The following is a 23,148-nucleotide window of genomic DNA, read 5'->3' as shown; positions in this document are numbered from 1 at the left end:
CAGCGTGGAAAAGTAGAAACTTACGTCCGCGCACCAGAGGGAACTTCTGTGACTCCACTAATGTCACAACCGGAGTCGACATCATCATGGAGTCGTACGACACTGTCCCCCGACGTGCAGAGGTACTGCTGAAAGATTTCCGGATCCAGTGTGATGCCTGGGGAGAATTGAAAAGTTGAGGAATCTGCAGCTAGATGTCTCTATCAGATGGTAACAAACTACTGCAAAGATCAGAAATTGGGGTTGGGAGCCCCCTGCCTCACATCCCAACACAGTTCGCCACTCAAACAGAGCAGTACAAGGTCTTTAATGGGATGCCATTTGGGTCCGCCGACCCACTTACATCAGGGAAGCTTGTGTTACCTGTGTTAAGTATGTCCACAATGCCTTTAATTTTGCTATAAAAACAATCTGATAGCTGTGAATACAACTTAGGGGATGCATCCAGCAGCTGTTGGAGAGCTTCAGGGTGGGTGAATCTTCTGACAATCTTAAAGTTGTTACTCGATTTGTTGCTAAATTCAGAAGTTTGAATGGCAAAAAAGTCTGCTTGTGCTTTCTTGATCGATTGATGGTAATTATTTAATGCTTTTTTGCATAGTTCCATATCCTGAGGCAGGTAATTATTTTTCCAGCCTCTTTCCAATTTTTTTCAACACTTATGCAGCTTCTTCAACTCTTCGTTAAACCAAGAAGCAGAATATAGCCTGCTTTTGGGAAAAAACAGCTCTTTCCTTGATAGGGGCAAAAATATTAGCCATCTGCAACCAACAAGCATTTACCGCCAGAGAATCAGACTCAATATCACTGTTCATGGGCGAGACATACACCTCAAGAGTGGAAGTAAATTCCAAGCTAGAGACTTTGGGCCAATTCCTATAGGGCAGGGGAGGACTAATCATTCGACCTTGAGGGCCATGTTCGACGCACCATTCAAAATGAATTATAGCATGATCTGTCCACTTACTCTTTTTGATATCCGATACAACAACCTGGCAATTTGAAAAGATAGGATCAATGACATAGGTGGGCTGGTTGACAAATTGCCTCATATTTCATAATGCCATATTTACAAGTAATATTAGGCCATGTTGGTCTGAGACCTGACCCAGGTGTAGATTTTAGTTCCCTGGGACTGTACTATTTGGATATTTCAACAAGTATTTGTATAGGCATACATCCAAAGAAGATATAAACTCTCCTGCATAGCCAGAGGGTCGATATACTAATACCCCAGTCAAGGATTTATTGGCTGATAGTGTTAGGCAAAAAGTGAAGGATTCTGCCACCTGGAGCTCCGTTAGATCAAATGAGACACAGTTAGAAGATTTTTTTAAAACAATTGCTGCGCCTCTTTTTCCAATTCTGTCACAGTGTAGCATAGAGCATTCTTCAAGGATTGCTAACGCTACGTCAAGGACAAAGTTATTAGACATCCAAGTTTCAGTAAGAAAAAGAATATCTAGTTGGTCATCACTGAATAAGTCATGGACGTGCAAGGCATTTTTGTGAAAAAAAAGCGCACATTACCAAGCGCTGTCCGAATCCCTAAAAGTATTCCCAGGTTTCGTAGTAAGTAGTAAAGGCATGTCAGTGCAGCTGTGTGGCCTATCTGGACCTGGCAGGGAGCATGAACAGAAACTACAAGCAAGGGGTAAAATCAGGGCTTTAAGTGGGAAAAAACTGGGGGTGCTCTAAAAGGGGCGGGGCAAACCTCAAATGGGTGTGGTCTATCTAAGTAGGGGCGTGGTGTAAATAAAGATAACTAGTGTAGCCGTCAGCACTAGGACTCCTCAGCGTGTCATCAGATTTGGAATTCCCCGCTCAGGCTCACTCTCTCCCCTCCATATTTCGGCAAGGCTATGTATGGATAACGCCATACACCCTCCCCAGTACCCCAAGACCGGTGTTGTCATCCTGGGAAATGCCCAGGCAGATACCTCCCGTATAGGGTGGCTTCACATGAGGCTGAGTGTACTAGAAGCACTGTCAAAACATGCCACAGTGTCCTCCTACAACGCTGCTCACCTGGCATGACGTCATGGCTGTGGGGACCAGTGTCCCGCACAGGAACAAGCCGGCCTGGCAGGGTGCAGAGAAGAACAGTGCGGGCCTCCATCTGGGTGGGAGAGAGGAGAAGAGACCACTGTCCCCAGCGAGGCCGTTCAGGCCCCCTTCGGGCCGCGTAGGACAGCCAAATGATACAGAAAGACACCAAAAGGGCCAACATAGCATCTAAAAGACCAGCTCACAACTGGCCCTCAGTCACCAGCCCGTCCCTCCCTGCCTGAGTGCCTGTCTTATCAATCCGACCTTGGCTGACAGCCATTCCATACTCAATAAGCAGCTGGAAGCCGATCAGTTCTAATCGTACTGTTTCCAGTTAGTCCACCTGCAGCGTGCACAGTACACTGAGGGATAGGGTCTATTTAAGCCTCTATATTAGCTGACACCACCCCTGCTTACACATTGATGCAGACAGTATATCCCCACTTCCACACCCCTGGTGACTGGACCAGTCAGATAGATTCCAGGCCCTCCAGAACAAGCGAGAAGAACCCCAAGAAGCCGGCCCCTCCGTACTAAACAGACTGTAGACATCCGGAGAGGATCGGGCGGGTGACTGGAAGAAACAGATATTTATTCATTCATTTATTAAATAGGAAAGCGCATTAGATGGCAAAAGTTGTAATCCCTTTTATTCTGCTTTATAATGTAAGTGCAGGACGCAATCAGCACCTTAGGGGTTATGGCCGAGAATAATGTTCAGTGGATTTTATGCTCTGGTTGAAAGCCGTGAATTGTGAGCGCAGCAGCTGAAGGTGATGTAGCTCAGAATCAAAGGGAAAACTCTCTCCCCCCAAGCCCCCCACCCACCCCCCCACCCCCGCCCGCAGTCGTGTGTGTCGGACCAGCTTCACAGCTTCACAGCTTCCTGGGCACACACCAGCCACACTCGAGTACTTCACAGGTCTTTAAAAAGACCATTTACTTATTAACGAGGCTGTGTTGCCCCTGCAGCTCCACTCTGCATATTGCTGGAAGAGTCAGCCCCCCCCCCCCCGAAATTTGGCTCTAGTTGCACCTCTGAATGGCGGTCCTTGTGCTCTTAAAGAATACATTCCACTTGTCATCTTCACACGACACCTGAGCATGCACATATCAATGTGCATGCTCTCACTGCTGTCCAAATAAAAAATTAAACGAACTACCTCTGCGAGGCCCGAAAATAGAGCCCGATAGAGACCCGTTTCGAGGCCCCCTGAAAATAACTGCCGGTCTCAGACCCGGACAGACCCAGCCCACTTAAAGCCCTGGGTAAAATAGTACCATAAATAGAACACATACTTTTACAGAGCGTCCCAGACCTCAATGAGCGGAGTTCCGAAGAGGAGTAGACTGAGGTCTGGCCCAGAAGAATGTATGACTTTACAACGCATTCCGTTGTAACACATGCCTTTACCACGCATGCGTTACAACGCGAATGCCATCACCACGAATTTCCTTTACCACGAAAGTGCATTTAACGCATACTTTCACAACGATTTTCGTTGTTAAATTATGCATGTTAATGGCATTTGTTTGTTAAAGGACATCACACTTATTATCTACTCTTCAAATTTTTCCCTTGCGCGACACCACCCCCTCATTCCCCCTTACCTCTCCTCGATCTTCCTTGGTGACGTTCCACGTCGTTAAGAGGAAGTAGAAGTGTCCTTCCGTTTCCTCTAACGACGTGGATTGCCTCCATATCTCTCTTTTATTGACAGAATCAGGTCCGTTTAAAAAAAAAAAAATTGGGGGGGTGCCCTCCCCCCAAGCCCTCTTTTTTAATCCCACGTTTTTTTTGGGGGGGGAAGCCCCCCCAACCCCCCCTTTTATTTTTTTTTCACTTTAGCACACATGCCTTTACTACGAATTTCATAGTAAAGGCGTGATAAAGGCTTTTCGTTGTAACCACGCATGCGTTGTAATGCATGCGTGGTTATGGTTATGCGTGGAAACGGCCGTGTTGTAGTGGCCGTTTCCCACCCAGAGCAGTGTGAAATCGGGCTGCATGGCTGGCGCTGATCACGGGCCGAACGGATGGGCACAGACTTAAGCGCGTTCGCACACTGGCTAAATTGAAATAATGTGCGAAATCCCCTGGCCCCAACCTACTAGACCGCTGACTGGTTTAAAGATGGCGGCCGGAGTGGCAACAGGGAAAGTCACTAATCCTCTCCTCTCGCCCTCACTGCAAGTGCAATACAAACGGCGGCACCCCACAATAAGAGCAGAAGCCCCACCACACACCAAATAGAAAATTAAAAACCAACAAACACCTTGGGCATAAAAATCAGAAAGAACCTACATATGTGTAACTCAACTGGGGGAGGTGCAGCACTACTGCAGTTAGCTTATAATATGTTGCTTATTATAGTTCTAACCAGGAACAAGGCTGTCCCTTACAAAACCACTCCGAACCATAGCCAAACAGACACGTATATAACGGAGGTTCCGTGCGGTAGAGAAGTCAATATCAAAAAGCAACAAGCACTCTATGAAGCAGGAAATGTTTTGCACTTGCAAAGTTTGTCTGTTTTCTTTTTCTCTGATGTATAATTGATGCTAATTAATGGGTGCTTCAATTGATTTCTCTACCACACGGAACCTCTATTCTATATGTGCTTATTAATAGTTGACATCTAGGCTACTTCCGTTGTGACATCAGTTGGTGCCATTTTATACATACTGGAGGGTTGATATCAAGAGCATAACTTGGGGATAATACAACAGGGGGAATTTCTCATACACATGCTTAAAATGTCTGCCGGTCAGGCTGGTTGTCTCACACAGGGAACTACCTTTTGGAAAAATCTTCCATTTATTTAAACACTTGACCCTGATTATGCAATTTTAAGGAACTCTCTAGCATTTTTGTCAGTTGGTGTACTCCATTACGTTGTTTTCCGACTTTTTAAACATTTTTCTGATGACCCAAAGTCAATCTCCCTCTCTAACACATCAACATTGTCTTCCTCTCTTACATATTCTTACTCTCACTCTTTCTCTCGCCAACCCTCTGGCTCTCTTTTATTTCCAATTCAACTATTTCACTCTCACATGTTACAGCATTATATCTTACCTCGGGAAGATAGTGTGGATTTGGTAATTTTGTTGTCATGTAGAACTTAAAGTTTTTGTCATAATCAATGTCAGAGTCTCCAAGACGAATGAGCATCCTTCCTCCAGTTACAAATGTCTGTTTTAATAGAACAGGCTCTAAAGAAGGGTCCAATGTTTCTTTGAGCTTTGGAAAAAAGAGAAAATGTAAATGGCATTTAATGTGGTGCTTGACGGAACAACAATACAGAAATGGGCAATGGATTGTTGGATTTCAATATCGAGATTTGAAGCTCGCCTAGCTATAACTGTCCCATGTCCCTTAGAAGTCAAGAGCCCCAGTAAACTGAACTAACTATGTTACATTGAATGAAGTTCACCACACAGCTTCTAAACAATTGTTACAACTCGGAAGCAAGGTGATGGAATTGTCAAACCTAATAGGATGCCTCTCCATTCAAGCAGCTACTGTACGGGCAAAATTGGATTTACCTGGTATTGTGGAGGGGGGGGGGGGGGGTTGGGGGGGTGCAACCTCATCATGCCACAAGTCGGGGGTACACGGGGGTGGACGGCGTAGACCCACTTTTTTCACAGGGTGGACGCTGTCCACCCTGCCAAGAAGTTGGGCCCCACTGAAAACTAGGCTGAATTCGTCCCGGTGTAATTTGCAAACACCGGGACACATTCAGCAGCGCCTGCGCGTTGTTGTCTGTTTTCCAGCACAACAACGTGCAGCCTGGGAGGGGGCTTTCTTAGTTCGGACTACTGCTGGGCCCATAACAAAGGGCCAATTTGAGAGGTCATCAGGCCTCCGTTTGTTCGAGTCTCTTGGCTGGGAGTAGTCAGTAGCCACAACCCTAGATGCCAATGAAGAGGAGGGGAAACAAAGGCTCACACATTGTTAGCACTTCACACACACACTTAAGAGAGGCAGCGTTTTACTTTGTTCAGTCCCTGTTTAGGAGATATGCATGCACTGTAAGAATGTCAGATGCATTGGTCTTTGTCCTGTATTTTCACAAAATATATGTAATTTATATGGTGCTTACTACCCCTGAGGAGGCATTGAAATAATTTATTTTTCTTGTAAAGCACTATGGGTAGAAGAAGTTTACGCTGACAAAAGGCAACATGTGGGAATCATCTGCCTAAATCAGGAGGGTTTCCCTTTGTACTCGAAATTTGCTCCAATGTACTCATGATAGACCTTCTAAATATACATGTGAGGTCTTAAGAATTGATGTCACTTTGATGCCACTTCCTGTGATGTCACGTGCTGTGATGTCACGCGCCACGATTTCACACGCCACGATGTCACGTGCCGCGATGTCACGCGCTGTGATGACACTTACATTCTGATTAACTAGGTTAGTCCCCCCACTTCTTTTTTAGGACTTGTGCCCTGAACCTCATAGATCCTGGTGTCTTGAGATTTGTAATGGAATGTTATGTGTGTACCTTAAAACATACTCTACAGGCCATTGTTCTCTAGCATGAAATAATGCTGAAAGTTAAATAAACTGATCTTAGTTTAAATAAGTGTTCTCCTAAATTTATATCAATAACAAGCGAAAAATGTTAACAAATTGGTCTCTAATATTGAGGTCATCAATTATCAGTAGTTTTTATAAAAGTAAAAGTGAAAAAATTTAAATTATTTATAATTAGTTAGAAAACTACTGCATACCCATTTGCACCTTAGTCTTTTTCAGCTCTCCAATAATCCCCGAAACATTATCAGTGTTCCTGCGCCTCACTTCTGTTTCCCTGGGACCATTCCTTCTTTCAAGCCAGATCACTTTATGTTGTCCTGTGTACCTGGCAAAAATGATTTACCTCCTCACTTCGTTGACTGGAGCCCTTCCCATTCTCACTCCATGATCTCCTCTGGCACCAACGCCTCAGACATTCCCATTAGTTTTCACATATTCTAGCAGCTGGCCGACTCTCAGGGCCTGATTCACAAAGGGCCTCTTCACTTGTGACAGAGGCCCGCAGGCATGGGGGAGCCTCCGCACTCAGGGCGGAATCTCCGCAGTGAGAATCCTCATTATCAAGATTCTGCCCCAAGTGTGGGAACTACCCCATGACTACGGGGCCTCGCTACAAGTGGGGAGGCCCTTTGTGAATCAGGCCCTCTATTGCCTACCTCTTAGGTGAATAGGCCAAATGAGTGCTTTATACATTTTGTAGATTATCTTTAAAAAAGTGGCTATTTAATTTGCCTGCACTTCGTGTTCCCAGTTAGATAGCGATTTATTTCCTGTGTCATTTTTAAAGTTGTTTTTATAAAATGATTAAGTGACAACGTACGTAGTAGGAGCGTACAATTTTAGTGTTTGGTCGGATGATTTCTTCTAGCTGCCTTCACAAAACATTATTACATACATGGCACCACTGAAAGCATTTTTTTTGTTGTTGTAAAAAACAACTTCAGTAGCGAAGAACAAGTTACTTACCTTCGGTAACACTTTTTCTGGTGGATACAGTATCTGCCTGAGGATTCCTCACCTTTTGAATTACCCCATGCACAGCATTCAATAGAAACTTTTTTCATATCTCCCATGTCAAAGAGGAATCACAATGGCACGGCTCCGCTCGCGACTCTGTGTGATGTCATCTGAGCCATAAGAAGACCTAATCGGCGAGCTGACATCAGTTCCACCAATTTTGTCCATGCCTTTGAGGCAAACGGGTGAACCAACAACATAAATAGAATACAAAATATCTACATACCCTTCAAGAAGAAAGGAAACTGAAATTCTAAAACAAAGACATTTCCTAGTGACAAGCATCAACGACAATGAATACAAGACTGTCAAAGCCCAAATTATTTTCAGCATAAGTAGGTAGACGACGGGGAGGCGGGTGGGTCAGTGAGGAATCCACAGGCAGATAACGTATCAACCAGAAAAAGCATTACCGAATTTAAGTAACTTGTTCTTCTGATGGATACACCTTAGGCAGGAAAGCAGCTATGGTCCTGAGAACCATCTTATCTGCATGGATAGTGGTGAAAGGAGGCTCAGAACTAAGAGCCTGTAGCTCACTAACCCTCCTGGCAGAGGTAATCGCAATCATAAAAATTGTTTTGAATGATTGAAGCCTCAACGGACAACTATGAAGAGGCTCGAAAGGAGACCCCATTAGGAAAGTGAGAACTAAATTTAAATCCCACTGAGGCATAATAAAAGAAGTGGGAGGAAATCTATTAGCGAGACACTTAATGAATCTCATGACTATGAGAGACTTAAACAATGATGGTTGGTCTGGCAAACAAAGAAAGGCTGACAAGGCCGACAAGTAGCCCTTAACAGTTGCTACAGCGCAATCCTGATGAGCCAAAGAAAGAGAAAAACTAAGAACATTAGTCAAGTGGGCCTTCAAAGGATCAATTGAACTCTCTCTACACCATTTAACAAATATGGCTCACCTCCTTGAATAGACAGATTTGGTGGAGTGTCTTCTGGCCGATAATATAAGATTCACCACATCCGGTGGGAGAGAGAAAGAACTTAGGTTGCCCCGTTCAATCTCCAGGCAAGAAGGTGCACGCTCTGGCGGTGGGGGTGTAGAACCTGCCCCTGCCATTGCGTGAGAAGGTCTCCCCTGAGAGGGAGACGGAGCGGAGGCTGCAAAGAGATGTGAAGATGGTCTGTGTACCACACCCTTCTTGGCCAATCCAGGGCAATGAAAATGACTTGGGCGCTGTCTTGGCAAATCTTCCTCAGAACCCGAGTACATCTGTAAGTCTACTGCCATCGCATGTTTTTCCTTTCAATTGCAGAATATGTATTCCCCGTTTTTAAGTGGTTTTATATACGCTGTCATTTGCTTTATAGTGAAGTAGTTTTTAGCTGAAGGGGGCTCTTTGGAAGCTGATTTAGTCATTTTTAATCTCCTCTTTTTATGTGTTTATGTGGGTTTCACTTACTTTATATCTGTGAGGCGCTGCACTTTCTCAGTGGTTCTCCAATCAGCCGAAGGTGCTCCCGCCCTGTTCCGCTGCAGCTTTAGCCATTTGAGCAGAGGGTGTGTAGCGACATCTTCTCAGGCCCTGTTTCACTTCTGGTTGGAGTGCGTGCAGTGCTGGTGAAAGCGGTCTGGTTCTCCCAGCCTACATACTACTTAAAAACATGCAAAAGCGGGCGGTCAGTGGACGAGCGCGGCTGGCGTGCCAAAGGCGCGCCAAAGGCAAGCCCGTCTGCACTTCTCGCGCCTGGACGGCGCCAGGGGCCAGGACCCCTGGCTGTTCCTCAGGGGATACAGTGTGCTATTCCTCAGAAGAGATTGTGGCTCTGAGGAAAACAGCCGACAAAGACTGCCTCCACTCCATCGTAGTAGGTACAGGAATGAATGGAAGTGGGAAATGCAATTTTTTGTTTAAGCCAGCTACAGAGGGAAGGAAGAGGGAGGGGGTCTTGGAGACCACCAACAACTCCCTACTTTGCCTGTCATTAAATTGCAGGTCATTAGGTAAACACAGCCATAAAATTTGTGATTTATTAACGGATCAAAAGCCAGTAGGGATGTTTTTAGTTGAAACCTGGCTACATGAACAATCAGCATCGGACATTTTGGAAGCACCCCAGCATGAACCCCGGAATATACATTTTAAATGTATCCAGTTCTCGCTATTGCATAGGGCATATTTAACATCGTCAAAACGCCATCAAATATTCCCCATAGCTTCGGCTTCCTGCCTTAGATGCCAGGCCGATGACACAGAATTACTACATATGCTAAGGTCGTGCCCTACGTTCTTATCTCATTGACAGGACATCAGAGAATCATCCACATCACTCAAGGGGACCACACACTGGGATACGGCTGAATACTACCTTCTGGGGACAATACCCTAGGCCTAAGACCTTTAACACTGAGGCCCGCTTTGATGATCTTGCTCTTCTCCTAGCCAAACGGCAGATCACACACCGCTTGAAATCCCCAACCGCACCTCTGGTGGTGGGTTGGCGAGAATAGGTTTGGTCCTGGGGTTCAGCTGAAAGTCATGCACCACCTAGGTAGGCATATCGTGGGTTGCGCAACAACTCATAGTAATGGTGTGGGATGCCCTACTGGAACAATTTAAAACCCAGGATGAGGATACCACCTGACCTTGTTACACACGATGGGCCTATCACTCTCATGTCCCTACCGCTGGTCATTTTACCACTACTAATTTCACTTGATGTATGTTAACCCTTCTGATTCCTTACAGGGATGGTTAGCTCTAACTCATTATGATTTGTGCTGCAACTTGAACAGATATGAACTTTGTTCGGTGGTCAACGTTGGGGGGTGGGAGGGTGGTTGATTCACAGTTAAACTTTTTTGGTCCTTTCCTTTTTCCTCCTGGAGCTGGGTGTATTATTATGATTTCATGTATTTCATATTGCCTGTTATAGGGTATACATCCAGTATGTTTATTGATATATATGTCTGGTTGTTGCCACTCTGTTGGATCATAACAGTGTACAACAATGATTATTGCAATGCTGTTTTGTTTATGGTTCTCAAAAAGCAATAAACTATGTTAAAATAACAATTCAAGTCCCTTATCATCCACTCTCCTGATCTCCTTGTAGCTAAAAGGCCAAAGTGGGAAGCATAGGCTGGCCCTCTGGAGGACAGGGAATGGAGAGAGGCGAGAATGGCCACTTGCGAGCTAGTCATATCCTCTGGACTTCAGTTCATTCAACTTAAATATTTACATATCACTTACCTCACTCCATCCCAACTATGGTGGGCGGGAAAGATCCCCTCACCTACATGCTTCCATTGCTTGGAGCTGGGAGGGAACTTCTTTCTTATGGTGTGGGGCTGACCGTCCATAGAGGCATGTTGGATGACCATCTTTAACACCCTATCGTGCATAATTGAGAAATGGGTGGAGCTTTAGCTTTCACTCCGTATTGCACTACCAGGTATCATGGAGGATATGAGAAGTACCGGGGCAGAAGGGGAGGCAGTGTTCAATGCATGCTGGTGGCCGCTGGTTGCATGATCGCCAAGAGAGACATTGTAAGACACTGGAAGTATACACCTCCACCCCCTTTTGCAGCATAGCGCACAGCCGTGGACTGGTGTTCAGAACTAGAAGAACCCATATATGTTGCAAAAGGATGCCCACATAAACACTATAGAATAAGGGGGAAATGGCGGCAATATTATGAACTGATGAGTTGAGGTGATGCCAGGAGAATAAACCAATGCATGACATATGTGACCAGGATGTATTTCTATTTTTAAAATTCAAGGTATTTATTAATATGTTTTACAAAAAGTCAATACAATCTGATTATATTAAAAAAAGATTTAGACAAGTGGTTGGCTGAACTGTCTGAAGGTATCTATGCACCCTACGGGCACACTTATGAAGCCCCTTATTTAAATTAGATTTGAATTTACATTTCCTTCAACGGAAATTGCTTTATAGTTGATACTGGAGGTGATCCCAGTCTACAAGAAGGGTGACTGATCATCAACTTCCAACTACAGGCCTATCAGTCTCATTGACTGTGTCCAAAAGGTGTTTCCCCGCGCACTTCTTATGAAATACAGGCTGGATAAGCGATTTTTAACATCCTGTCCTCTTTCCAAGCTGGGTTAAGTAAAAAAACTAGCTCTATCAATCAGGCCTTTCGCTTCCTTCTATTAACATGGAAAACGGTGGTAATCGGCCATGGAAGCCTTTATGTAGCTTGTATTGGCCTAAGGACTGCCTTTGATCTGATCCCAAGGCCCAAGCTTTGGTGCGTTCTATAAGAGATGGGCCTCCCTTCCGAAGTCTTAGCTTTAGCTATTCGCCTCCACAAGGATAATTTTGCAATGGTTCACTGGGGCAGCCAAGGCCAGCTGACAGACCCGATCAAAGTCAATAAGGGGGTCCGACAGGGTTTTGTACTGGCTCCCACACTCTTTTCGCTTTTTGTAAATGGAGTCCTCCAGTACTTTTTAGACATTCCCCCTGATGCACCCACTTTGGGGGGGCACCAAAGTGGTAACACTGTTCTTAACTGACAATACACTGTTAGTGTCCAAAATTCCTAGAGGGCTACAGCTGCTCCTGGATCGCTTCCAGGCATTCTGTACCATGCGAGGTCTAGAGATCTATACCTCGAAAACAAAACATTTAATGTTGAACCCCCACAAATCATACAATGGCAAGCTTACACTGGGTGGGGTTCCCTTGGAGAGAGTGAATACCTTTGATTATCTGGGGTTCACTCTCTCCGAGGATATGTCATGGGAGCCCCATGTATCGAAGCAGAGTCTTCAACACAGACAGATTACCCGGGCTTTGATCAAAGATCATAGGACCTCTATTAGCAGACCAGTAGCAGCCCCACTCCATATATATGAATGCAAGCAAGGCAGTGGGCTCAGCACTGTAGGGTGCGGAACTGTGAGGAATTAAAACATTGGATGGCCTTTTGATTAAAGAGAACAGAATTCTGATAGCCCTGGTCTCAGTTCCACAGATCACCCATCTCCATCCACTTAGGCTGGACATGGACAGAACCACAATTACCGAGAACGCCAAGTTACGCCCCCTTCTGTTCTGGTTGCGTTTAAGAACAACCCCTGAGTTGATCCTATACGCTGTTACCGTCTCTGAAGTAATTGCACTTGGTTGTTTTAAGAAAATTGAATGGCTCTACAAAGGGAAATCCCTGCTTTCTGCAATAGCGTTAGAAGGATTGTGGGACGCTAAGAACCCAGCATCGCTGCCCAGCAAGGACCTAGTCAAGAAACAATACTGGAACTGGGTGGCTCAGTCTCATTGAACTTATCCTTCCTGGGGCTGCCTTAAAATGGACTTTATGGAGTTCAAACTGTCACGTATATCTGGAGGCTGCACCGGTCCCACAGGACAGGAAGCTCTATATGCAATTTAGACTTGGCTCCCTCCCAGTGTACTCTTTCACAGCTTCCTGGGGAAAGTCTGTTACTCCACTACAGTCCTGCCCAGGATGTCTCTTAGCTGTTGAGTCAATAGGTCATATGCTTTTTGCTTGTCCGATGTACCGGTCCCCAATAACCAAATGGCTTACCTCTGTTTGCAGGCGTTATGGAACCCATTGCCATCATGAAGCGCTGCACTTTTGAAAAATCTAACACCAATCTGTTGATAGTCTGTGCAGTTGCTAAGTTCCTTGGTAAAAAGTGGGCCAATCGAAGATCTGTGATGAAAATTTTATTTGACTGCACATCTTATTGAGTTAGCATTTTTAAGGTGTTTTTATAAATGCTACATAGTTCACGTGCAGCAGATGATGTATATTTAAGTCCCGATCATAGCGCCAACCTTAACACTGAGCCAGCATGGTGGGCCATGCTGCTGATTCCTAGTTCCGCATAGGCTTTTGTTGACTTAGTTTGTAGCCGTTTTAATTGATCATTTTTAATCTTCCTAAATCATTTTTTAGACTAACTTCTAGAGTTTATGTTGTAATTAAATGTAATTGAATTTGAACTTATCACTGTATGTACCTTAACTCCTGTTCGTACTGTATGCATCTGCACTTTTATGGTCTGAGGACCGAAATAAAGTTTATGAACTGAACCTTGGTGCAGTGGCATTTTGAGGACAATGCTTCCGGACATGGAGTTATTCTTGACCACACAGTTGCAACAGAGTTTTTGGAGCTTGTTTAAGTCACAAAAAATCCTCTGCTTCCAGGTGATTTGTGCGTTTTCCTTGGACCATGTCCAGATGGAACAAATCACCAGTGTAGACTGTATTTTGAACAAATACTGTTGCAGTCAATATCTTATTCATAACACATACCCAACAACCGTGACTGTTGAACTTTAGACCACAGTATACATGCTATGACAAGAAGAGGGTTGAGTAAAATTATACTTCAGCCAGGGTGTCAAATATCTTTCAACAGCCTTTGCCCTTATTATTGTCAAAATTATTGGCTCTAATTGCATTGGACAAACCTATCACACCCATTTTACATTTATGTACAAATGACAAATAGAAACAAGTGAGAGAGAAAAAGAGCACATGTGCTAGCTTGTCAGGTCAAAGATAGTTTCCTGCAAAATAAGTACCCACCTCTTCCAATAAAACAGGCATTCCAAGTCGAATTGCATTTTCAAGTGTTCTCAGGAAACCAGAATCTGTTAACTTGATCACCTTCAAACCATTTTTACTTTCTTTGTTTCTTATCCATCGATTTGCCTATGCAAGAAAGAGCACATTCAGCTTGGTTAATCAAGTAATCTAATTAATTATAATATCGATGGGGACTCATTCAGAGTGAAAAGCTTCAACAGATCACAATTTCAATTCTCCTTGGAGGAAAGGTTTTTTAAATTCCAAGATCAACGAAGTCCAGAACAGGCGGCTATTTCCTCACTTAGCTGAGATAACAATTATGGATATCTCTCCAGCAACTATTTGTTTGTGCATATGTTTATTAGGATTTTAAAACTGTAAAAAAGTTTTCTCCATTACAAATACAGTCAAGAAACATGTCAAGGGTGAATTCCAAGCTACCTTTTCATCTAAATGAGGTTGCAATCCATAAAGTAATATCACAGTACTTTCTACACATTTTACATTTGCAATGTATTGCAGTTTTATTCACCGGCACCCTGCTACCCATACTTGTTGTGAACACTTCACTACTGTTCCCAAGGGCTAACCGTATGCCATGTTCAAGTCTCATACTGCTGCACAGAGTAAGATTAGGTGACTGAAATGGTTCTCAATTTGAAGATGCAATGTATATGTCCCAACTGTTTCATCAATATCATTCCAGTGAGGGCATTAGTAGTAATCTGCAAGGAGCCAGTATCACTCACCTGTTTACCAAGCAGTACATGGACCATGCTATCATCAGGGGGCCTACTGTTCTAATCTTTAGCAAGTCCTTTAAGGAATGCTTCACATGCTTAGGCTAGGTTCGGCCGATCACCATCTTCCCTTAAGGCCCGTGTTCTGGGACCAAAGGCCTACTTCCAGGACTTTGCACTTGGCTAGCATAGGGGTCAGGTCTACAGAACAATATTTTTGCTTAGCTCACTCAGGGCAATCGCATAGATTAAGTAGGCATAATCAGGGTTCGAGCATTGTCTCCCTGTGATGTCAGTGAGCCATTCACTGCCAGAAATCCTGAACAGGACATCCCCATGGGGAAAATCCATCTTCGCTGTTAAGCATCTGGGACAGCATAGTGGGCGAAGAATGTAAATTCTATGGCGATAGAATGGTGTAAGTACCTGAATTCTACCATAGGATTTCGTTTTTAGGGACACTTTGCACCTTGACTCATTAGTGTCACCCACTCATCATTAATGAAGTCCCTCCCTACATATCTTTACTAAAACTGCCTTAATACCGATTAGTGAGGGTTTACACAATTCACGCATGCCTGTGTCTTTCTCCCTGTCCCATGGGTCAGAAGGCTCTGCATCACCTTATCCACCCCTGGTTACTGTGCCCCACTGCCCAGGTCCATTGAGCTTAAAGAGTGCGCTTCCATAAGCCAATAATTTACCACTTGGAATGCCATAACTCCTCCTGGTCTCTGTACAGAGTGGCATGGTAGGGAAAAATGAATGTGAGAGGCTGGCCTGGTATATGATGTACACTTATGGAAGTGGACACCGTGCACCAGTCCAGGCAACCCTCATGGTGATTTAGGAGATCTTAGACAACCATAGACGTTCTCTAAGTGGTAGCTGTGGAGAGCAGCCTTCAGGCTTAGTCCAGAAGGAGTGTAAAGCAGCTTTTTTTCCATAATGCAATCTTAGAGGTATAGATTAAATGAAAAAGAACCACACAAGTTACTATAAAAATATGTATTTATTACATAGTACTCACTAACACGTTAATATATCTCCTACCCGGAGATATGCACAATACACACAACACTTTGCATAGAAATCACGTAAATAGCACAGAATACACAGTGAACCCCAGGGGGGACCAAACCATATATTAAGAAAGAGGTACAAGAACCACTACTCGTGTCAAGACAATGGCCAGAGGACGTAGAAGTGCCGGGGACAAAAGGAACCACCAGAGGTAAGTGACTAGGAACCCCACGGAGTTTGTGTGCATTGTGGGAACACGTCCGCGTTCTCCATACAAATCAATGTGTAAGTCACAGTTGCAATTTTAAAGAAAAAGGACCCTTCCCAGTGGACCCTGAGGAAACCCCATGGAAGACAGAAGGTTGGAGAGCCAAAGCAAACACCACATCGCTTTTCATTACTTGTTCTTATTTGTTAAAATGTGTTCAGAAAGGCTGTTGACATTATAAAGTCAAAAAAACTCGTCGTTTACTGTCTAAGTGACCTGTTATATGTCGGTACGACACGATCCACACAAGTGATGAACGGAGAGAAGCTATCTACCTACAGTGCGATAGTGTTTTTAGTCTTAATACGAACACATAGACTCATACCGACATATAACAGGTCACTTAGACAGTAAACGACGAGTTTTTTTGACTATATAATGTCAACAGCCTTTCTGAACACATTTTAACAAATAAGAACAAGTAATGAAAAGCGATGTGGTGTTTGCTTTAACTCCGTTTTAACTCGACTCTAAACCTTTTTTCAGTCCGTTCTGTGTACTAAAGGCGCCAGGAAAGCGCAATTAATCCAGTATACTAAGAATGTTTGTTAAAATTAAATATTCGTTCTAGCATTATTAAGAGAGAAAACACTAGCAATTAATGTGTTGTTAGAATGTGATAATACACACTATTTCTTTTCACAGGAACAGGTACTAAGAGATCTGACTCCTTACACCGAGGGTGGTGAGTACACAATAACCACCCCCAGAATTCACTAGGTGAGCCCAGTAATGCTCCCCTAAACAACTTTGGTCCTGACGAAAGCCTCTAGACTCTGCACGAGGCTGAAACATGTAGACCAGACCTTATTTGATTATTGTCAGTGCATTAGACCAATAACTAGGTTTTCATATGCACGTTCACGATTTTAATTTCCCAAAGTCATATATCTCAAGAATAAAGGAAACGAGTTTTGACAACCGGGTATTTTATCACCACTTTTCACTGAGCACGAGCACACCCTCTTTTTTATCTCTCTGACCACTACTGTAGAACCAGTTGGTCTTCCTCCATGGGGAGGCAAGCATATGGACCAAAAAAAGCCCAATGATCATGCTATTACGATACACGAAGGCGGAGAACCAACATATACCGCCCAATACTTGTGTACGTATATGAGGGTTTTTTAACGACGAGCATCTACGTTAAATGAGACCCTGGTACACAGGACAAGTGGTCTATTCCCCCCCTCATTGTTGATTTTTGTAGGGTTAGTTACAGCCAGGTAAGAGATGGTCATTGCTAATTATGCGGTGCCCCTTTATATGGTATATGGGTATCCTGCTCATGCACAGGCACCCTCAAACTGCCTTCAGGATTGTAAAGGCCTACTATAGGGGTGACTTATAGGTTTTAAGTGCAGTGACCCTAGATATAGGAAACCTATATCTTTCGTAAGTGGTGCTAGCACCAGCTTACACAGGCTGAGTGGTCTCCCATGTGTGGCATAATACATGCTTCAGCCCATGGGGGACCTCTGGGGTACCTATGCCCTGGGTACCTTAGGGCCATGTACTAGGGACTGATAAGGGTACCTCAGTACCCAATCTGGGATGTACCTAACCATTTAGGGGAGAAAGCAGAGAGACTGGGGTACTGATTCGCAGGATCACAGTCAGACTAGTCAAAAGGAGGTTAGTACCAGGGAAAACATGGGGGTAATCATGCAGAAGGATACTACCTTCCTAAAATGATGCAGTGGAACTTGGGCCCATGCAGTCACCAGTGGCTGAGATAAAGTCACCATTCATTCCACCACAGCCTCTGAGAGTCTCTTTGGCCACCGTTCACATTCTAGGAACACCTCTTCATACATACACTTCTGAGCCATCCATTGTGTTATGTACTGTAACTGTGTAGCTAAATAATACAGCTTAAAATATGAGATACCCATTCTGCCCTAAACCAGCTTACCCAGAGTTGACTTCCTGCTTCCATCTTTCCCAGTACTAGGCAATTGAGTTCCTCATGGTCCTTAATAAAGACAACCTACATGAAAATGAACCCTTGCCAGCAGCAAGCACTTATGACCACACATGGCCTAGAAAGTCAAAATAAATAAACTGAAACAAGCCCCTGGAAATTACCAAAAAAAGGAATGCAGCTGGAACGATTGTTCACAATGCATAAGAGCCAAGATCTAATCTGACCCTAAGGTAAACAAGGGCTCAATATACTTAGTTCTCAGGAAGCCCCAAATCATACCATTATGAACCTTTAAAGGGCTGTAAGGTACAGCAAATAACAAATGCACAACAGAAAAACAGAAAAGTCCCCAAGGAGACAGAGCTCCAAAGATTCCACAGACACTATTGTAATAGCAATCTCGGAAGAAGGCTGGCTGTCCTTCTTCCGAGAACTCTACACTAAGGACTCTCAGGTCGAGTCAGAAGGGGATTTTAATTCAGGCAATGAGGACACAGTATTCCACCCAATAAATATCGACTTCACTATGGAGGAAGTTATGATAGCCATCAATAAGAGCCCAGCAGGTAAGGCCCCGGGGCCGGATGGTGTTCCCGTAGATGTCTTTAAGGCTAACAGTAAGTTATGGGCCCCCCTGCTAACCAACGTTCTTAATAGCTTTAACAAAACGGGGTTCCCAAAGACCTGGCAGGAAGCCATTGTAGTGCCTATCTTCAAGAAAGGAGATCGCAGTTCACCTAAATGCTATAGACCGATCTCTTTACTTGATTCACTTATGAAGATAGCGGGGAGAGTCATACTGGACAAATTACAAGTATGGGTGAACGACACAGGCACTCTCTCCCAATTCCAATATGGCTTTAGGGAAGGTCTAGGCACAATTGAGCAAGGCCTGAACTTAGCACTCCTTGTAGCCAAGTACGTCGAAGCAAAACAAGAGAACTTATTTCTTACATTTGTAGATTTGAGTTCGGCCTTTGACTGCATCAACCATAACAAACTCTGGCTAACTATGCAGGAAATGGGAGTGGACTCAAACCTCCTCATTTTCATCAGAGAACTATATCGGGAGGCGGGCGCGAGGGTTCGTTATGGGGAAAAGGGGGATTGTACATCCAAATTCTCCATAGAAAAGGGCGTGAGACAAGGCTGTATTTTAGCACCTTTTTTATTCAACTTATATATTAACTCGGTCGCGTCTCACCTCCTGGCAGACAAACAGGATTACCCAAAAATTGGCAACTCCTTTATCCCCATTCTCTTATATGCAGACGATGCGGTAATTATGTCCCGGACCCAAATAGGTCTCCAGAGATCGACCACTAGCTTCTCCGAATATATGGGTAGTAGAGGCCTAAAGATCAACATAACCAAAACATTTAATATGTGTTGCACAAAAAAGAAGAGCCTTAGCTGTAATACATTTTTATCTAACACAAAAATCATGACTGTTAATACTTTTTCGTACTTAGGTATCACTTTTGACAGTAAGGGAACTTGGATTGCGGCAGGTGATTCCCGTAAGCTAGCCTTCTCACGAACAATTGGGGCGGTCAAACATTTTTCAAATAAGGTCGGAGGCCGCCCGGTACCAGTCTTGCTCGATATTTATAGAGCTAAGTGTGTATCTACTGCAATATATGGTGCAGGAATTTGGGGGATTGTTAACACCTCAAGCACCCAAATCCAGACCTGTCAAAACTTTTTCCTGCGATACTTACTGGCTGTCCCAGGGTCAACTTCTGTTTATGCCTGTCATCAAGAGCTGGGTGTGCCCTACATTGCTGACCTTATTAAACTGGAGCCCATCTTGCTGTGGCATAAAGTCTGGTCTGGAACTGAGACAGCCCTAAACAGGGAAATAATAAAGGACTGCCTAGTCTTACATGGAGCATTGAAAATTCCCTGGCTTAACTATGTTAGGAAATTTTTTATCGAGCTAGGCCATCCGGAGTTCTTTAACTCTCCAGCAAGCATGACGAATTTCTCTAGAAGGAAATTCAAGCAAATTTGTTTGCACTTCCTTTCAGAGGCACGCTGGATGTTAGAGAAACACAAGAGCTCTGTCATGGCCAATCAGCTACTCATCACTCACCAGGGCATACAACCATATTTGAAAGTAGTTCCCAGCTGCTATACCCGTATGCTGCTATCCCGTTTTAGGGCTGATATCTTCCATAGAATGGTTACATTCCCCGAGAAGAATTGCTGGCTCAAGGAACTTACTCCATGTCCCTGCGACCATATTTCTGTCCAAACTTCCCTTCATTGTATTCTCTTTTGTAAATTTTACTCGGAACCTAGAAAAAGTATTTTACGACCAGTCTTGAAAAAGTTAGGGCTGAGACAATGTAGAGCGGCTCTGGTCAGACTACAAATGTTAGATGATGAATTTCTTATCTTTTCGGTCTCTACTTTTTTAAAAACTGTTATTAGATTCAGGATTTCTATGAATTAGCTCATCTTTATCATGCTGCTATTTTTAACTCTGAAAATTTGTATTTTATGTATGAAATCTGATGTATATATGCTTTTATGGTTTTGAAACTTAAAAATCGAATAAAGCTGTTTCTGATTCTGATTCTGATTCTGACAGAGCTCATCCAATCACCTGACAGGAAATGTAGGACTATAAATAACCAAAAATACGGAATATCCAGGATGTCCCTACAATGAAAAGGGAGCAACAAATGGACCCTTTCTGCTACCAAACATAAATCTTTTCAACCATGTAAGACACAGCCATAAACAACCCTTAGGTAAATGTTCAAACCCTGCTACTCAAATAACCTCACAAGCAGAGCCCACTAGCAACCATGTTCCAAACTGAAAGAATAAATATCACCTCCATAAAATAGAGGAAACCAAGTTTTTAAGTATTTAGAAGAATACAAATCAGACACCTTAAACATAATCTATCCCGCCAAAAGGTAACAAAATTCCATGGAACAAATTCCTATGTGCAGGAAAAGAACACATCACATAATAAAGCTGGCTTGATCCCCGTTACTGGGAAGTCCACATAAAAGTAATCCAAGGCAAAAGCTATCTATGCACCACTTGAACTCAATGACAAGTGCACTCTGCTGAAGTAGCGAATAGGACTACGTTGGACAGACCTGGCAGGCAAATTTGCCTGAAACAGAAATTCAAAGTAATCATGAAGAACAAGTATACTCTCTGCATACAAGGTTACATCTCTCTAAAAGACATATTGTAAGTTAACAGAAATGCATACCAGCATACCAACCTGCTTCAAAGAAGAATGCCAAAATGTAAACTTCCTAACCGGAAGACACCCCAGCAAATAAATTTGAAGCCCATTTCCAGAGGAAAAAGAAAAAGGAAAAAATATACCTCAAGTATCCTTGTACCACATAAACTGTTCAAGACAGTATTAAAACTATAACATCTGCTCTTCGCAGGAACACCAATGTGGTGTAACCAAAAGCCGAAAATTTTAATGTCCTGACAAGGCTAGTTCTTTGAAAAACCAAAATCCTGTATCACCTAAACAATACAAGTATAGAGACAAAACTTAAGAACATTTGTAGGAGTCTGGGTTAGTATATGGTGCACACATATTTAAGTGAAGCACCTTGGACTAATCCAGACAACCCTTACGGTGATTTTAGTGGTCTTAGACAACCATAGAAAGCTCTCTAAGTGGTAGCTGTGGAGAGCAGCCTTCAGGAGTGTTAAGCAGCTTGTTTTACCAGAACTAATCAAATAGTGTAGGTTAAACGAAAAAGAACCACACAGTGTAGTTATAAAAATAGTTATATTTATACACATTCACTAACACATTGGTATATCTCGTGCCTGGAGATATCAACACAATATTTCAAATGGAAACAGGTAAGTAAGCACAAATACACAGTGGTTTCCATGGGGAGACTGAACCATATACTAAAGAAGTGGAATGCGAACTGCAACTAAAGTCGAGATTTGAGTCAGAAGACTCAGAAGAACAGGGGATACAAGAAACCACCGAGGTAAATACCCAGGAACCCCACGGAGGCTGTGTGCAGAGTGTAAACACAGCCGCGTACTCAATGCAAGCCAATGGGAAAGTCGCAGTTTTTAAGAAGGACCCTTTCTAGTTGACCCTGAAGAAACCCCATGGAAGATGTAAGGTTGGAGAGTCACCCCACCCGTGGATACCCTAGGAACAAGGATACCTACACCAGGGAAGCTGGGTGCATAGGTGCGAAGTGATGTCAGAAACCACAATAGAGGACTTCAGTAAAGATGCTGCTGGTGAAGAAGGTGAAAGAGTCCAGTAGAATTCAAGGATGGATTCTTGAAGAGATGTACCTGCAAGCAGAGGGGACAGAGTCTGTGCCACTTCGAAGTGACCAGGAGGCACGGAAGACCAATGACCGCCGATGACGGAAGATGCAGGAGTGATGACGGAGACCTTGTCTCTGCAGCTGTGAGGACCAGGTGATGCTGAGGAAGACCAGGAGCAGTCCAGGAGCTGCCGGAAGTCAAGAATCAAGGGGTCTGTATCCTGCGGGACCACCAACATGCCTTAGCAGCCGCAACAGACGTGAAAATCGGAAAAGGTGCATTGTTGGGACCAGCAAGGTCCAAGGGACTCGCCAAGTGCAGGTGAGTCAGAGCAGGCCCAGGGCAAGCGGAGGAGCCCACTGAAGCCAAAGAAGTCCCTCCAGAGGACCAACAGGCCGAAAGCACAGGGGTCGCAAGAGGACCTTGAGCAGCTCACCAAAGATGCAGGCCCACGGTGCAGTGGATGTGGTGAGGACAAAGATCTTGGCGGGAAGAGATGCTGGAGGTTCTTGTAGCCCGGAGATTTCTGGAGGACAGAGTCATCAAGCCTTGGCAATGGCAAGTCGACAGGGTGCAATAGGGTTCTGTTCCAGCAGTCCCGCTGAGGAATACTGGCCTCAAACTTGCTGAGATGACAGTGCAGGCCTCGAGAGAGTTGCAGAACCAACATTGTGCTGCTTTGCCTTTTGGAGTCCGTAGGACGTCAAGAGTAGCA

General features: G+C 44.0%; 1 protein-coding gene across 2 annotated transcripts in view; it reads right to left on the bottom strand.

The window, feature by feature from the left end:
- The window catches only part of DNAH6 (dynein axonemal heavy chain 6), a 2,458,578-nt gene that overhangs the window by 623,040 nt on the left and 1,812,390 nt on the right, over positions 1-23,148 (bottom strand). For both annotated transcript variants that reach the window (XM_085636629.1, XM_085636630.1), the window contains 2 exons: positions 14,180-14,305; positions 5,129-5,293 (listed from right to left, as the gene is read on the bottom strand). In XM_085636629.1, coding sequence (XP_085492755.1) covers positions 5,129-5,293; positions 14,180-14,305 — 291 coding nt within the window. The remainder of the gene's footprint in view (positions 1-5,128; positions 5,294-14,179; positions 14,306-23,148) is intronic.

The sequence above is a fragment of the Triturus cristatus genome, chromosome 2_1 (assembly GCF_964204655.1).
Source record: "Triturus cristatus chromosome 2_1, aTriCri1.1, whole genome shotgun sequence".
In the NCBI taxonomy this organism is placed as follows: Eukaryota; Metazoa; Chordata; class Amphibia; order Caudata; family Salamandridae; genus Triturus; species Triturus cristatus.
The sequence above is the reverse complement of the archived record's forward strand: the minus strand, read 5'-3'. Positions and strand labels throughout refer to the sequence as shown.